This window comes from Bolinopsis microptera, chromosome 1 (genome assembly GCF_026151205.1).
Source record: "Bolinopsis microptera isolate Bmic1 chromosome 1, MBARI_Bmic_1.0, whole genome shotgun sequence".
Classification (NCBI taxonomy): Eukaryota; Metazoa; Ctenophora; class Tentaculata; order Lobata; family Bolinopsidae; genus Bolinopsis; species Bolinopsis microptera.
The window spans coordinates 8096527-8114425 of NC_087072.1; the positions used below are offsets into that span (position 1 = coordinate 8096527).

The 17899-nt window shown below is 38.3% G+C and overlaps 1 protein-coding gene across 1 annotated transcript; it reads right to left on the minus strand.

Annotated features, from left to right (window-relative positions):
• Positions 1-2419: 2419 nt before the first annotated feature.
• On the minus strand, positions 2420-5300 carry LOC134823074 (uncharacterized). Its single transcript, XM_063834427.1, has 8 exons — positions 5181-5300; positions 4651-4768; positions 4310-4399; positions 3992-4144; positions 3801-3880; positions 3533-3673; positions 3248-3328; positions 2420-3084 (listed from the first exon to the last, which is right to left on the minus strand). Exons 1-8 carry the CDS (start codon positions 5262-5264, stop codon positions 3004-3006), a joined length of 828 nt encoding a protein of 275 aa, XP_063690497.1. The 5' UTR covers positions 5265-5300; the 3' UTR covers positions 2420-3003.
• Positions 5301-17899: the final 12599 nt, after the last annotated feature.

Consider the following 17899-nt stretch of genomic DNA (forward strand, 5'->3'; position numbering starts at 1 on the left):
CATCTGCTTCTTTGTTGTGTTCCACAACAAAGAAGCAGATGCTATATATAAAGCGAGACGATATATATATATTTATTTATCCGCACCATTTTACTGACACCACGGCATCAACTTTAACACGGGTTTCCGCAAAAACCGTACAAGATATAAAACTGAAACTTTTTTAACTGATTCAAATGCTTTAATGGCCTTCAAATCAGCATGAAAAAATCGAAAATCGGCCAAGGAATAAGAATTTTAGTACCCAAAATTTGGACCCCCAGTGGTGTCAAAAACGCGAATTAAATAGGTAATAATTATTTTTACTGGGAGACTTTAGGGTAGGAAACTGATCCGGCCACCAAAGAGCCTTGACACCAGTCTTAAAGGTTTGACGGGTTCCTGCTAGTAAGTATAACGCGGGTCGAAAAAGGAAATACAGACACAGTGGCCACAGTCCACTCTACCCAATTTTGGGGTTTGGTAAAAACAATCACAGAATCTTAACTATTACTCAAATATAATATACTTGTTTGTTGCAGATTCTCTGGCGAAGCAATGAAGAGAACAAGTTAGAATTTGACAAGATAAGCAAAGGTTGCTGGAAGAGCATTTTGATCGGTTTTGTGGCAATTGTGTTGTGTTTAAAGTGTTTTAATTTTATGTTTCATTGGGCTGTATTGGATGGATATTTTGTTGATGTGATTAAAACTTTCTTTTAAGGAATACTCCTAGCTAACTACCTTATCGGACCTTATTTGGACGGACATTAATTGAACGCTGGAGGCCCTAACGTTCATTTAATGTCCGTTTAAATGAAGTCCGTTCATTTAAGGTCCGTCCAAGTTAAAGTCCGTTGAAATTTTTTCAAAAATTCTAACTTTTCGTCCAGAATATGACAACTATGAAAACTTTATTGTGCCGTAAGTTAACAACGGAACGGTTCTCCTAGGTCTGCCGGAGGCACAGAAAACTTTACTGGTATATGATGTTTTCAAGGGTCACTTGGCTGAAAAAGTCAACGAAATTATGGTACTCAATGACATAGTTCATGAGCTAGTCCCCGCCAACATGACAAACTTGTTCCAGCCTCTAGATATTACGGTAAATCGTGTTGCCAAGGACATTGTCCGACGTTGTTATAGTTCATATTACTCAGGGGAGGTAATGAAACAGTGCTAGGAAAGCTCCACGTGATGTTAAGGTTAACCTAAAGCTGTCTAAGATAAAACCACTTCACGCCGAATGGCTTGTAAAAGTTAACACTGAAATGCAGGACCGGGGTAGTTTGATGAAAAAAGGTTTCCATAAAGCTAGAAATCACTGATGCTTTAAGCATGGACTATTTAGTATTTCATGCACGAAAACCCATTTGATGAAGATGATATGTGATATTAGACACTGATCATGTACACATATTTTAAAATTTTTACTGCTGAACGACTGCTTTTCTTACTTACTGTATAAAAAATGGATTTAAAAATCATTTGCTGAAATAAAAAAACGTCAAAAAAAGAAAAAGAATTCGGATAATTGATGGCTTTGAATGCCTTCTAGCGTTCATATTAATGTCCGTTCATAATTATGTCCGTTCATTTAATGTCCGTCCAAATAAGGTCCGATAAGGTATACATATACTTCACGACAATCTGTTGTTAAACAGGGGTTCCAGAAAACCCACTTTCCGATACTCCTGAAACACGAAATTTTTTTACAGTCGATTTGGTCAACGTCTAGACGCCCTGCAAAGTTTCAGATCTCGCTAACTCAATTTTAACATGGTTTTTAATGCACCTGAATATGGTGATTTTGGGTTTTTTACCGTTTGGTACCGAATCTCGTATAACATGGTGGCGCGGCGCGTATTTTGCGCAAATTTCTTAAAAACCTCCACATAACTATTTCTTATTCCTGTCATCTTTAACATTGAATTCGAATGTTTTGAACTTAAATATACCTGCTGAACTACTTTCGATGAGTCTTAATGCCTGAAAAACAATAAGGGGTATAATAGTAAAGGGGGTATAAAAGTAAAGGGGGTAAATAGTAAAGGGGGTAAATAATAAAGGGGGTAAATAGTAAAGGGGGGGGGGGGGGTAAATAGTAAAGGGGGTAAATAGTATTGTGAATATAAGAGGCACGGTCATGCTTGCTAGCATTGTGATGTTGTATTTTGTTTTTCGTTTCATTTCGTTTCGTTTCGTTTTGATTTTGATTTTGATTTAATTTAGTTGATTTAACTAAACTAAACTAAATTTTATAAAGGAGCTTGTAAGGAAAATATGGATTTAGTAATAGTAAGTTATTTTAGTTAACACTAGCTAACACTGATGGTTGCGTTCGGTATTAATTGCATGAAACTTAAAGTTTGTTGAATTTCGCCGTTTTATTTGTACAAAGCTCCCCTCCCGGGTGAATACTCTTGAAACTAAATTTCTTCAAATCAACATCATAATTTATTGTTATATGGTTACCAGATTACAGGTCTACGAAACTAATAAATACGAACAACAGATATCGGTAAATAATATAAATTCTAACATTTAAAATTAAAATTGTATCGAAGTGTGAATACACATAGTTCAAAGCAGATAATATTAGTATTATATTGATATCATACCCATAAGATTAATGGGGGTATAACGTAACTCAAAGTTTTTTATTTAACACAGATATCATACTTGGGCCCAGAGTTCGCATTAAAAATTGGAACAAAGAATACATGCAGTCAAAATACGTTCCAGTAAAACGTGCTTGGTTTTTAATTGGATTGATTGTCCATTCTTCTAGGTTTTTGTTTGTCATGAGTGTTTCTTCATTTTTAAATCTGTTTGAAATATGAATTCAAAAATTCTTCGTCTCCTCGTTTTAAATGACCTGAAATCCGCATCAGATAAAACATGGAACAATTTAGAAATTGCTACACGTTGTATACCTCTCGTGCACGCCGGCTTCGCGCGCGATCAAAATGGGTTACAGCGTGTGTCAATTTAGAACCACTCGAATTAAAGAGTCAGAAGTATCTCACGCCTTGTAAGGACGCAGGATTCCGTTGTATACAGCGACCGCGGTAGCCGTCCCCAAAAACGGAAGAAGTCCGAAGGCCTGAGAGGTAGAGTGTTGTTATGTGGTGTCGTAGTAATCAATAGAAGATAAAATATGGTGGATTCCTGAAACATAAAGCATAGATCCAATGAGCAAAGAGCTACACTACCGGGCCCAAAATCTGGAAACGAATTGCGAATGATTTATGGAAGTGTATTTTTACCCATAGATGGTGAGTCCAAGCTCCGCAGACTATATACCAGCAAATCACTATTGGATTAAGACCAGTCACGACATAGGGTCCCTGATGGGAGGTAAAGTTTGATATTGTAAACAGTTAGCAATCAAGGTTCTGCTAAGCTTTATTCAAATCGGTCTGCGGAATTCTTGTTACTGTCTATCATACAGCATGGAAATTTGAAGCCTAGAACCTTAAGTTATGTATTTTTTTAAAGTCCAGCTTATTTTCTATTGTATATACTGAGAGCGAGTTAAGTTTATTAATTACCATGAAGAGAAGAGCAATATGAATACTCATTCCGATAGCGAAGGGTTGCAGGAAACAATCGGCATGACCTCTTCTAGCGTCAATTGCTGCCAGAGTGACCAGTATCATCATCCAGCTTCCAGCCACCATGAACACTATTACCTGCAATGTGGAGTTCCCATGGTAACACTATCACCTGCGCCAGTTAACAAAGATCGTCTGATTTCCATGATCCAGATTTCAGTTAGTCTATTGCACAACAATAATCACGGTGATAAAGAGTACTCACTCTGATAACATTAAAATCTTCGAATGTTGGAGGTGCGAAATCTGGAAGACCCTCAAAATCACCAATTCCCCACAGCAAACCTGAAATCAAGCAGTGGTTGCACATACCATGGCATCTCAAGTCTTCTAATATGATTTAATAATAAAATAAATTGCCTCATTAAAGTATGCCCAAACAGCAGAGTTTCATACCTGCTGCAGTGAAACCACCACAGAACTGCACGAAAATGTAACAAATCATTCTGACGAAGGAGATCTGAGTATCCAGGAAGAACATCAGAGTGATGGAGGGGTTCACATGACCTCCTGACACGTCCTCACATAGGTAGATCATCAAACACACAGCTAGGGGAGGGGGTAACAGTTATTATCATAGTATCATCATAATCCTTAATATTGACGAAAATAAGTAGTCTGTAGCAATGGAAGAAAGATTTTTAAACATGACCATTTTGACACAATTAGAACTACCAATTATAACCGAGCGTCTGTCCTGTTACATTTACTCACTCATCCCAACTCCGAAGGATGTGGAAAAGTTGAAAAGATCCGTGGTTCCGCTGTCATCTAATCTCGCTATGATCCTGGGGTTTATTCCACCTGAAGGGTGATACCGTAAGTTAATTATAAAATAGTTATTATAATTTGGAAGTATTTATAAACTCTAGCTATATCACGGTCCAAGGCTTCATTTGAAACATGAAGTCTAGAAGTAGATATAGAATTAGAACAACAGTGGTTCATGGTTGCACTGAATGTGTCAATGATGCTATGGTTACGATTTATAAATATAATTCAGCAGTAACATAGCACCTGTATAACACCTGTATAACACCTATATAACATAGCACCTGTAGCGAAAAGTACGAGCATGAAGATTCCAAGAAATTCAGCAAACAGCGCTCTCAGTCCCGCCTGATTTGTGAACTCCTTAAAACTACCAAGTTTCCATTCTCTTTTAGGGAGCTCCTGAAAGAGAAGAAAAATTCAACAAGTGCAAGTTGCGGTTTCTTATGTGCGCCACCACCAAATTTCCTTACCCATAATGATTAATGGTATTTACTGGAACACGGTTAACCTGTCATTCCGCCATATCTTCATCCTGAACACTAAGCCCCAGTCTCCAGGTTAAATAGGTCACGAGTTAGGAGTGAAATCTGGTTAAAGTGGTTGATATTGTTATATCTAAAAAATTAAAAAGGAAGTGGTTCAGATGGACACCACGTGACAATGAAACACAAATCTCTCCGGGATTATTATTAAAAAACATAAAGTATGCGTCTATAATAGTTGACTAATTATTTGAATCTGCAGTATATATCAGTAGTCAGTACTGATCAAGCTGCGGATCAGTTTTAATGATAAAAAAGAAGACGCGAACCTCATTATTCGGGAGAGCACCATTACAAATGGTCTGACCAACATTTTCTTGAACTGACATAGTTAGTGGATTCTCTACGATCATTACAATTACAAAGTTATCACAGAAGCTGTTAAAGTTAATTCTGAACGACACTCAAATGTACTGCAATGCTAGTGTACTTACTATTGGTGCTGTTAAAGAGACTGGTCATTAGGGGGCGATTTACTTTTATTACATTATTTTTGTTAGATTATCGACAAGTCACGAGTTTTAACTGCTCAGATATCTGGCTGACTGGCTGAAACATTAGGCTAAGTCTTGACTTTGCGGATCTAAGTATTGACGACACTGGATTACAGCGGCTCATGATCAAATCATACGTATTCAATTTCATAAAGAGAGTACTTAGTACCGCTACCGGACAACTGAACCCAATTAAGACATTTAGATTCTGATTAACCCTAACTCTAACCCTAACCCTGACCCTGACCCTGACCCTAACCCTAACCCTAACTCTAACCCTAACCAATTAAGCTGATTGGTAAGTGGGGATTATGTTCAATTGGGTTCAGTTGTCAGCCATCCCTCAGGGTTATATACTCAGATTTAGTCTGCGGTGTTTCCACTCTTTCGGTGGATTACTTGCTGTATAACATGCCCTGAACCAAAACTTTCGGTCTATTTTGACACAAAGTAATTCGTTATTAACTTTAAGCGCCTGGAGAAAATATGCTCTTGCTGGTTGTGCCCATCAATCTAGAAGTAACTCTTTCATGCAGAGTGGTTCATGAGACTATTGAACACATATTCCTGCACAGAAATGCTTTTGACAAATTAATTCCCAGAAAATATTCGTAATGGTAAAGCCCTAAGAGTAAGACGTAGAACCATGATTTGACATTTCTGTTTTTTCGGATTATGCAAGAAATTTGTTTTAAATTGATCAGTTATCAATCTTAAAGTTATCAATCTTAAAGTTGTTAAATTGGATAAGCAATGAAACGGCATCAAGTAGGTAATATCTTCGTAAATAAAAGCCATCTCTAGCCTACAAAAAAAGAAAAATGGTTAGAAACAACAGTAATTCTTACAAATGATAGAAAATTTAACATTATTATAAATATCACAAGCAGAGCAACCTAAGAGAAAAGGTCGAAGGCGGAAGACAAACAAAAGAGGGCAGTGTAAGAGCTGCAGACGTAGTATCTAGACCTACCCGGGTCGACTAGGAAGAAAAATAATATTAATAAAAGCAAATTATTTAGTAACTACAATTTTATTTAAAAATTTTGGTACGGAATGTAAATATGAACTTTTCATCTTCTCTATCTAAATCTAAGAGGGCCATTTTCCTCACAATCCATAATTTAAAAATCTTAATGTTAAAGTCATTTTTTTGTTTTAAAAAACAGTGCATAGAAACAAGAAAGGGCCGATTGCTCAAATTTAAGTCTCTCATTAATGATAAATTTGTCCCTATGGCCATTCATACGTATGTGCATGGGTGTATCTGTCTGGCCAAAGTATGAGTCCTCTTTAACTTTAAGGATACTGTTCCCCGTTACACAAATCTGCAAAGTTATCAATTTTTGCATTTTAACCAAATATTGATGTGCTGGCATGTGCTGGGATGTGCTGTGATCGCAAAGAATTAAAATTCACTTTGATATAGGCATGCTCGAGGGCCTGGGGACTCACTACAGGAATTGGAACAAGAAATTGGGTTAACTGTAACATACCGGCCAAATCGAGATATTTCTTGTAGGTTTATAACCAACCAAGACGCGCGCCGAGTTGGATTCGTCGACGGTCTAATATTTGAAACAAATATTTTACGAGCATTACTCTAGTAGCAGTGTGTAGTTGAGTGTGCACTTCGATGTCCACGATTTCTGACAACATAGGGTTGTTTGTTAGGTCATCCTAAACCAAAATCGTTTAGGTGCGCAATTTGTATCGCTAGAGACAACCCTACAGGGCAAATTTTCTAAATTACCCTCAGTCGCATATACGGGATTTTCGTATTTCGGCTCCTGAAGGTCATAGAAACTTCAATTTTAGCTTAAAATTACCGCATAGGCCACATTTATATACAACTTATTAATCAATGTATGATCTAAAATTGTTTGTTTCCGAGATATCTGCAAAAAACTAATTTTAAGCTCAGGCGTACGCACAAATTTCATCAAATTTGTATCTCAGCTTCTGAAAGTCTTAGAGACTCAAACTTTGGCTTAAAATGACCGCAATGCACATGTTTACATTGACACTATAAAGGTCATAAAGGCCCAAGATGCTTACTTTTGGAAAAAAATCCAGAAAAACTGATTTTCACTGGGGCGAGTGAAAAAAATCTACTCTAGAAGCTAATTGAAATCGAGTATGCAGTTTGGTGTCTACAACTTATCTAGAAACTAGGTCCTTTGTAAGGTCATTCTGGATCAGAATTGATAAGGTACGCAATTTGTATCAGTAGTTCCAACCCTAGGGGGGAAATTTCTAAATTACCCTCAGGCGCAAATATATAACTTCTGTATCTCGGCTTCTGAACGTTTTAGGGGCCTCTCTTTTAGCTCAAACTAACTGCAAAGGCCACCTATAAAGCAACATAGGGTTTATTATAGTGCTTAGTTTTGGAGATATTCATTAAAAACTGTTTTAACTTTCGTGCATCCTAAAATAGTAACATCAAACATGTACTTAATTTTGGTATCGGGGCGAAAAAAGTCTTACAAACACTTTACTTGCAGCACAGCAAACTGTTCAGCATGAACACATTCACTCATTCAGATAATATTTATGAAGCAACACAATTCAGTTTCAGAAGCTCCTTCCAGATATCTTATCTTATCCCCAAATTTATACATCTGACGATTTCTTTTGTTGCTTACATCTCGTTAAAGCCAAGGCTCGACCGGGACCACTTTTTTGGCCGGGACTGGGACTGGGAATAAGTGCCGGGACCGGTATTAAGACCGGGACCGGGATTAGGGATCGGGATTAAGCCCGGATCCCGGTCTTAAAGTTAAGGGGGCCGGGTCTTCATCAAAATTCTCTCGAAATCAACTTTATAGTTGTTTCTGATAGAGGGGAGTGATATCTATCAGCTGCTTTTGGTCCCATGGAATAAAATTGTTCCTAGCCGAAATTATCGCTGGTCAAAGGTCAAAATTAAGGTCCAAGAATTTCAAAATCGATTTAAAAATCTTTAAATGCCTATCTCAAAATTCTGGCTCTAGAGTTCTCTTCTTACTGATCCTAAGAACATATCCTGAAAGTTTGAGGGTGATTGCTCAAAAAATGTAGGAGAAGATAGATTTTTAGACTCGATTTTCAGAACGCGCAATTGAAAATCGCTCACGCAATACAATTACACATAAGCGCTGACCTTTGACCAGCGATAATTTCGGCTAGGAACAATTTTTTTCCATGGGACCAAAAGCAGCTGAAAGATATCACTCCCCTCTATCAGAAACAACTATAAAGTCGATTTCGAGAGAATTTTGATGAAGACCCCCCCCGGCCCCCTTAACATAAGTTGGGCTCTCTCCAGTACTGTTTGGCTATTATAGCTAATCAACTCCAATCCAACCTCATGTAGTAGAATCTACTTCTAGTTTCCTTCAATTCTGCTATCTCCACTCTAGCTCTTTGTAGCAATCTCTGAATGCTACTTCCTGCTCTATCTAGCTTCCACCAATATCCAATAATTGTTGCTATGCTACTGTTAGCACCTGCAAATTCTAGCCCTATCCAGCAACCTCAGACTTACTCCTACTCTGTTCAGCTATCACCAGAACCTGCAAATTCTAGCACTAATTCCAGCAACCTGAGACTGCTTTCTGCTCTATCCAGGTAACACTAGCAAACGGTACCCACAAATTTTAGCTTCTTCTAGCTACTTCGGGCTACATCCATCCTTATTCAGTTGGTTGAGCACTCTCAAATTCTATCTGTTTTTATCTAATTTAGGCTACCTCCAGGCTCCAGCTAGAATTTGAGGGTGCTTGTGCTATCTGGATATATCATAAGGTAGTCTAATTGTGCTGGATAGGGCTAGAAATTAGAATTTGCTGGTGCTAGTGGTAGCTCAACAACAATTAGTGGGTGTTGGTGGAAGCTAGATAGAGCAGAAAGTAGCATTCAGAATTTGCTAGAAATAGCAGGTTTCCTCTTCTGAAACTGAATTGTGTTGCATAAATATTATCTGAATGTGTTCATGCTGAACTTTTGCTGTGCTGCAAGTAAAGTGTCTGTAAGACTTTTTTAGCCCGGGATACCAAAATTAAGTACATGTTTGATGTTACTATTTTAGGATGCACAAAAGTTAAAACAGTTTTTAATGAATATCTCCAAAACTAAGCACTATAAACCCTATGTTGCTTTATAGCTTGTATGTAAATGTGGCCTTTGCAGTTAGTTTGAGCTAAAAGAGAGGCCCCTACAACGTTCAGAAGCCGAGATACAAAAGTTATATATTTGCGCCTGAGGGTAATTTAGAAATTTCCCCCCCTAGGGTTGGAACTACTGATAGAAATTGCGTACCTTATCAATTCTGATCCAGATTGACCTTACAAAGGACATGGTTTCTAGAAAAGTTGTAGACACCAAACTGCATACTCGATTTCAATTAGCTTCTAGAGTAGATTTTTTTCACTCGCCCCAGTGAAGATAAGTTTTTCTGGATTTTTTCCAAAAGTAAGCATCTTGGGCCTTTATGACCTTTATAGTGTCAATATAAACATGTGCATTGCGGTCATTTTAAGCCAAAGTTTGAGTCTCTAAGACTTTCAAAAGCTGAGATACAAATTTGATGAAATTTGTGCGTACGCCTGAGCTTAAAATTAGTTTTTTGCAGATATATCGGAAACAAACAATTTTAGACCATACATTGATTAATAAGTTGTATATAAATGTGGCCTTTGCGGTAATTTTAAGCTAAAAATGAAGTTTCTATGACCTTCAGGAGCCGAAATACGAAAATCCCGTATATGCGACTGAGGGTAATTTAGAAAATTTGCCCTGTAGGGTTGTCTCTAGCGATACAAATTGCGCACCTAAACGATTTTGGTTTAGGATGACCTAACAAACAACCCTGTGTTGTCAGAAATCGTGGACATCGAAGTGCACACTCAACTACACACTGCTACTAGAGTACATCACCCGTTAAGATATTTCAAGTTTTGGAAAATTGAAATATCTCGATTCGCGATGGTCAGAACAATTAAAACTCTCATTCGTCTGCCATGTGTGATAATTTGACCGGCCATATATAATAATTTGACCGGTCGTTTTGCACAATTAAATTAAATTGCACCCTCAATGAGCTCCTTTTTGCCAATATTAATCAGAAACCTTTAGCCAAAAAGGGGTTTATTCTCGAAAGTGGCAATAAGTAGACTTACAGGAAGGAAACATGGTACCTGGAGAACCCTAGACAAGAACAATACATCTAATATAATCTACTATAAGTAGTAGAGGAATAAAGGAAATATAAACAATGTTGTAAGAAATCACAAGAAAGTTGAATCGTTGAACATTCTAATTTCTGTAACTACTGCCACAGGGTGGGCCATAAGTCAGTACCCCTACGTTGGGTCTTATACCTCCGCCGCGTTTTATATTTGAGAGTTGTTGCTTTGTAGATGGCATACTGTGTCTGTACCTACTACTACTATGTCAGAACTAAGTCCGATCTACGCCAGATAATTTCCTCCATATATCCCTGTCCCGCATCAGGGTTCGCAGTTCCTCTTTAGATTTTGTCCGAACTTCCTTCAGTAACATAGACATTAGACAAGTAGCTTTGTCTTGGTCGGCCTTGCTGTGCTCTACCGTGCGTAGGTTCCCATAAGACTAAGTCACTGGCAAGAAGGTCAGGATGTCGGATGCAGTGTTCCGCAATTTTTAATCTCCTGCTTCGTAACTTGTTTGACAGCCTTGGTAGGATACCATACAAAGTTATATTGCTGACCTTGTCCTTCCATGAGATACCCAGCACCATACGCAGCATCTTTGTGTATGTCCCGTCCAAACTTTTCTCTTGAGCCTTTGTCAGTGTCCAGGTTTCTGATCCGTAGAGCAGTACTGATTCACAAGCCGCTATGAACAATCTAATTTTTAGGCTCTTTGCGGGTTTGGATTTCCAGATATTCTTCAGTCTATGTAGGGCACCCCAAGCTTTTCCCTTTTTATCCCTTATCTCTCTATCTGTGCTCTCAATCATGGAGCCTAAGTAGATGAAATCATCCACATTTTCTATGGGATCCCCGGCTCGACTTTGTAGGTCGCTAGATCGATCCTCCATATTCAGTGTCATGACCTTGGTCTTGCCTTCGTTTATGTGTAGTCCCACGCTTGCTGCCGCCGATTCTACTCTGAGCAGGAACTCGTTAGCCTTGTCCATGTCCTCAGATATAAGTGCTATATCATCTGCAAAGTCCACATCGGTGATGATCTTGGGCCCCACTCTTCTGCTTTTTCTTTCGAGAGTGAGTCCAAGTCGCTCCGCATCATCACCTATGGCTTGCCTCATATATACAGTAGTCGATAACTATTGCAAAGAGGTAAGGTGTTAAGGTATCACCCTGTAACACACCTGCGAGTATCTCAAACAATTCCGTTTCCCCGTCTGGAGTTAGGACTTTGGCCATTGTCTTCTCGTACATAAGCCGTATAAGCTGTACGATCTTGACTGGAATGCCGTAAGCTTCTAGAATCTTGAACATTTTCCCACGATGTACACTGTCGAAAGCCTTCTTAAAGTCTATGAATGTCAGAACAGCTGGCAGCAACTAGGGATGACAAGCTTATTCCCCGATAGATCATTGGTTCGTTAAGGTCGCCCTTCTTTGGAATTGGTGTAATGTTGGCAGTTGACCATTAGTCTGGTTTCTCACCTTTCAATAGAGCATTGTTACAGAAGTCTAAGACAGTCTAAGTCCTGGAAATTAATGAAATTTCTGATTGATATCCGGCCAAACAACTTTTAAACTACTTACTATTATAGTCGGATATCCGATCAATTTCTAAATTTTATCACTATCAGAGTGAAATTGAGTGGAATTTGAATTAAAATTATGTCAAATTGTTATTATTTTATGAAAAAAGAAAATTTTGATTTCGTAATCAACAAGTAACACTAACAACCAACCCCTGACGTGTTCTTATCAAGATTCGAACACGAAATCCCAGTTTAAACAATGATTACACGGGATTTAAGGCAGCTGACGGAAACTGAAAGAGACCAGGATCAGGGTAGCAGTCAACTTTTGCGGGCTTATAAAATGTTTAGACGTTTCATTATAACGTATACAGTATACTTATTAAAATATCTAATTTTTATATTTTCAACTTCACCACCAGTTGCCACATTACCAATTACATAAATATAATTAATGCATGCAATTTTGAGAAACTAAAGATTTGAATTAATTGCATAATCGAAGTAAATTACCATTTTGATATCATCCATTTTGATTCAGTTAAATATCACTGACGTAATAGCGTCGAATTAATGTCAAAATAAAGTTTTACAGTTAGTGTGGAAAATTTCAACAACCTTCACAACGAACAGAAACTATTTATGATTTAGTATTACGATCAGTGATCTGGGACTTTGAGCGGGTCGGGATATCAATATCTGATATCGGTGAGGTGGCATTCGTGAGGGTATTTCAAATTCAATACTTATTAGAACGTGCGCTGTAAGGGAATATTACAGCTCAGATGAGTTTGTTCAGAAGATTGATCTGTCCGTGGCTGATGACAAGCTTAATATCGAGACGGCGCGATACCTAAACTGGAATGCACAGCACATAGAAGTAATATATATACATATCACCGGAGACTCGCGGGCGGAACAAAATATTGCACGCGCACGCGCGTGCAATATTTCATATGTCCCCGAGGGCGCTAGCCCGAGGAGGACATATTTTCGTATAGCACGGAGGGCCCATCGGGCCCGAGTGCTATACGATTTTTCCGCCCGCGGGTCGAGGTGATGTGGATTATATCCACCAGCGGGCGTATTACAGTTAATATATAATTTTATAAATAAACAATGGAGCTTGTATAAAAGTCAACTCTAGAAAAGGTCGCCACTAATTGTTGTAACCATGGTAACACGTTACGTGTTCAATGTAAGCCAATCATAAAGGGCTGTGTCGTATATAGGGGCTGGAGATGCACTGTATTCCTGGGCCGTGGGAATAATGAATGTAATGTCAGTGACGATGAATATCAATAATATAGGGGGATTATAGTGCTGATGTGTATTATGTAGTGTGTTATAATAACGTTGATATAAATCAAAGTATCATGTCATCTGCTCACGAGCTGCATGAGCAGCCCTACCGGACACAAAAATAAAATGTATATATAGTCAGTGTAATAAGGAATTTCACATGGAGACGATACAGAAACTGAAAATATTTTAGAGAACTCCGGGCTATATTGCTACTGGTCAAATTAAATGTCACTTGTTAGCGGGCTATATCATGAGCGGGCTGTAGAGATATCGGGCCCTTTGACAGCGGGCTGGTGAGAGCCCGCTATGCGAAAAAGCGCACGCTGGTGGATATAATAGCCTGGGGTCCCCAGGTAGTGGCACAGTGGCGTAACGTTGCCTGTTGGCGCCCCCCTGCCGAAAAAAGCGCCCCCCTGTTGGCGCCCCCTCCCCTTTTGGTGCCCCTCCCTAAAATTGAACAAATTAGGTGATTTTAGAGAATACGCCGGTAAAATCTCTAAAAAAGTGTGTATCTAGAGCAAAACGCGCAGTTTTGCTAGTACTTTAGTTAAGTTTTCGAAATTGTCCCACATTCAAACGACGATTTGGCGCCCCCCTAAGACGGCGCCCCCCTGCACAGCGGGGTCAGCAGGGCCTTTCGTTACGCCACTGTAGTGGCATGCTAAATAAAATTAAAAATAACAATGAAATCGGTCGCTCGCTTTTCCCATTTATTCACGGCTTACGAATTGTTATAAAGCTTATTGAATGGGAAAAGCGAGCGACCGATTTCATTCTCGATATCAATTTGCATTTGCAGACGGTTCAAATTAATATCATTTCCTTTTGTTTGGAAAAGAGAGACACTGGCAGCGGTCCACTCTACCCATGATTATGAGTTTTGGTCAAATGTAGTGACAGTAGTGCTGGAACATTCCAGACACTAGCAAAAATCAATATAATAGGCATGCCTTTTTATTTAGAATTAAAATACGTTCTTTATATTATGAAGCTACAAAATGACCTGGCTAGTTGTAAAATTAACAATAGTTTATTATAGTTATACGGGATACTATGATGAACCTGAAGAAAGAAGTAGGATTCCGAGGTGTTGTACAGAACCGTAATACGGTAATTTCTATGGATTGTTAAATACGTTCACGAATACGCCATAATACGCTGATTTGTCAAAATTAAACATTACAGCTGTGCGCCACCCTCATCATTGATCATGCATTAAATTTAAAGGAGTGGCGAGTGCAGTTATACATGATAACTTAAATTTGTAATCAAATTTCATGGATAATCAAATAAGCAAACAATTTTTTGCGCGCACGACACACCTTTTCGTAATACGTCAATTTTCGAGGATTAATACGTATTCGTATTCCAATACGTATTCCCTCCTAATACGTATTTAACAACCTTGTCGTACATGATACAGCCTTGTAAATTTCAAAATATATTAAGTTCGTTAGTAAAATTCCTACTTACAAACGATTGAACGATTCCTATTTCAAAATTTTGTATTTGCTTGTTGGTTGTTCCTTCCGATGGTTACGACATGAGACAGAGATTATGCTGCAGTTGTTGAGATTTTTATCAATAACATTAACTTAGAGCAGGGTCTGTTGGAGAGTTTCCTAGTCCTCGTTATAAAGCTTACAAATAGGTACTCTGCCAGTGCTCATGCTCTGAGCAACTCCTAGGGGTTCAACTTCCTTAAGTTTGTAGAACTTATGTAGCAGCTAGAGATCTCTTCAACAATAACATTAACTTAGAGCTGGTCAGTTGGACAGTTTACAATTCTGGTGGCGGATCTCTTAAACAACAACATTAACTTAGAGCTCCACTATTGGGTGTTTCCAAGCTCGCTCCGGTTCGCAACAACCTGTAAAAGTTCACTGTCCACCGGCTTGAGTTATTAAATTCAATATAATTATATCTAAGACCTTAGTGAGAGCTCGCTTACAGTTCACAGAGAGACAGTTTTAGTTTGTTGTTGTAAATCTTCCTGGCATCGGGTCCTATTTTATGAAACAACAATACAGGCTTTCTATTTTATATCGTTAATCGTGAATAGACTTAGAGTTTTGCCTTAGTTCGTGTAATTTCTGTATTGATAACGATAATATACATTGTAGTATGACTTGTCATACATGTTATATAGCATATTATTCAGTCCATAAAATATTAGCAATTGGGATCTGATTGAGTGATTGCTGTTCAGTGTTCAGCATCCCGATTATGACTGAAATGAAATAACTGAGGTAACAGGAAGTTGTCACTAACCTAAGTCCACCTAGTGAAAGAAAGACAAGGTCAAAATATCGAAGGTTACGGGAAAATGCCAAAGTTGGTTGTTCCTGCGATGACGCTGAATCATATTAAGATTGCAGCCATCTTCCTGTATTTTCTTTACATTTCCCAAGGTATAGATAATATTAAAACCAACCTACAATACTAATACAAACAACAGGCTAACGGTGTGTCTTGATGATTATAATAATCACTGACATAAATATTTCATTAAGAGACACCCTATTTAATCTTTTTGTCTCCAGTTTTGCTTTCAAAAACACTTTCCCAGCAGCCGAGGACTTTTACAAGAACGTTGCTCGAGAGGGAACTGCCAGTCAAGTAAATACCTACGGAGCAGGAGGAGGGGATAATCGCCCGGTTTTAGCGATCAACGGTGTAGTAAATAAGTAAGTTTACCAGACATTGAATAATAACTAGACATAGATACTGGAGGGGACACGAACCAAATTTGCTTCAATGATGCGAGAGCTATCTCGGGTTTCGATTGATCAATGCTGAGAGCTGTCACGTGAACCCTAATCTCAACCCTCACAACAATACGATGAGTTTACCAAGGTTATATAATTATATTAGGTTATAAGTTTCGGTCTTAACCAATGTTTATCTTGTTAGCGGGGGTGATTTCACCCATACAAACACGGGAGGAAGCTCAGCATGGTGGATGGTAACACTGGAAAAGGTGTACCTAATATCAAAGATAGTAATCTACAATAGGGTTAACAGCGACAGAATAGAAGGAGTAAAAGTTTGGGTGGGAACAAATTTACCAGGAGGGGACTACAAAGGTGCTACGAATGTTGCAACCCTGAAATGGGCGGGCTGGAAACAACCTTACACCATTCCTGACTTGGACATAGAAGGATCAAGCGTTGAACTTCAGGGTGGTGTTTCTATAATCAATCTCTCAGAAGTTGAAGTATACATTTTGACTATAGGTATGTATAATGTAAGTCATATATCGGAGCGATACTAAACGCGTGGAGCAAAAAGGCCATGTTGTGAGATAAGGTAATGAGGAAGAGGGTACAAAAGGAAATCGCGGCATGTACGGAATCGCGATTTTTCCCATTATTTGCGACAAATTTTATGTATAGTTTAATGTATAGTCTGTTAATAATCGCGAAATCCTTTTGTCCCTGATAGTCCCAGAAGAGTCTGTACAAGACTCACGACTGTTCCGCATGATGAACATTAGAATGATATTTACCTTACTTCAGATATCTGCTTCAGTTACCTCAGAAGAGTCTACTACAAGACTGTTCTCCATGATGAACATTAGAATGATATTTACCTTACTTCAGATAGCTGCTTCAGTTACCTCAGAAGAGTCTACTACAAGACTCACGACTGTTCTGCATGATGAACATTAGAATGATATTTACCTTACTTCAGATATCTGCTTCAGTTACCTCAGAAGAGTCTACTACAAGACTGTTCTGCATGATGAACATTAGAATGATATTTACCTTACTTCAGATATCTCCTTCAGTTACCTCAGAAGAGTCTACTACAAGACTCACGACTGTTCTGCATGATGAACATTAGAATGATATTTACCTTACTTCAGATATCTGCTTCAGTTACCTCAGAAGAGTCTACTACAAGACTGTTCTGCATGATGAACATTAGAATGATATTTACCTTACTTCAGATATCTCCTTCAGTTACCTCAGAAGAGTCTACTACAAGACTCACGACTGTTCTGCATGATGAACATTAGAATGATATTTACCTTACTTCAGATATCTGCTTCAGTAATCAGTTACCTCAGAAGAGTCTACTACAAGACTCACGACTATTCTGCATGATGAACATTAGAATGATATTTACCTTACTTCAGATATCTGCTTCAGTTACCTCAGAAGAGTCTGTACAAGACTCACGACTGTTCCGCATGATGAACATTAGAATGATATTTACCTTACTTCAGATATCTCCTTCAGTTACCTCAGAAGAGTCTACTACAAGACTCACGACTGTTCTGCATGATGAACATTAGAATGATATTTACCTTACTTCAGATATCTGCTTCAGTAATCAGTTACCTCAGAAGAGTCTACTACAAGACTCACGACTGTTCTGCATGATGAACATTAGAATGATATTTACCTTACTTCAGATATCTGCTTCAGTTAACTCAGAATAAGGTCGGTGGAGTTGTTCTGTGTCTTATTTCTACTAGCAGGAA

What these genes read in the sequence shown, in the direction of transcription:
- LOC134823074 (XM_063834427.1), bottom strand. Translation starts at nt 5,264, where the DNA reads ATGATCGTAGAGAATCCACTAACTATGTCAGTTCAAGAAAATGTTGGT. An exon ending in TGGTGGTTTCACTGCAGCAG is followed by an intron (nt 3,881 to 3,991) that starts GTATGAAACTCT and finishes GCTTGATTTCAG; the next exon opens with GTTTGCTGTGGGGAATTGGT. An exon ending in CTTGGACTCACCATCTATGG is followed by an intron (nt 3,085 to 3,247) that starts GTAAAAATACAC and finishes TCTACCTCTCAG; the next exon opens with GCCTTCGGACTTCTTCCGTT.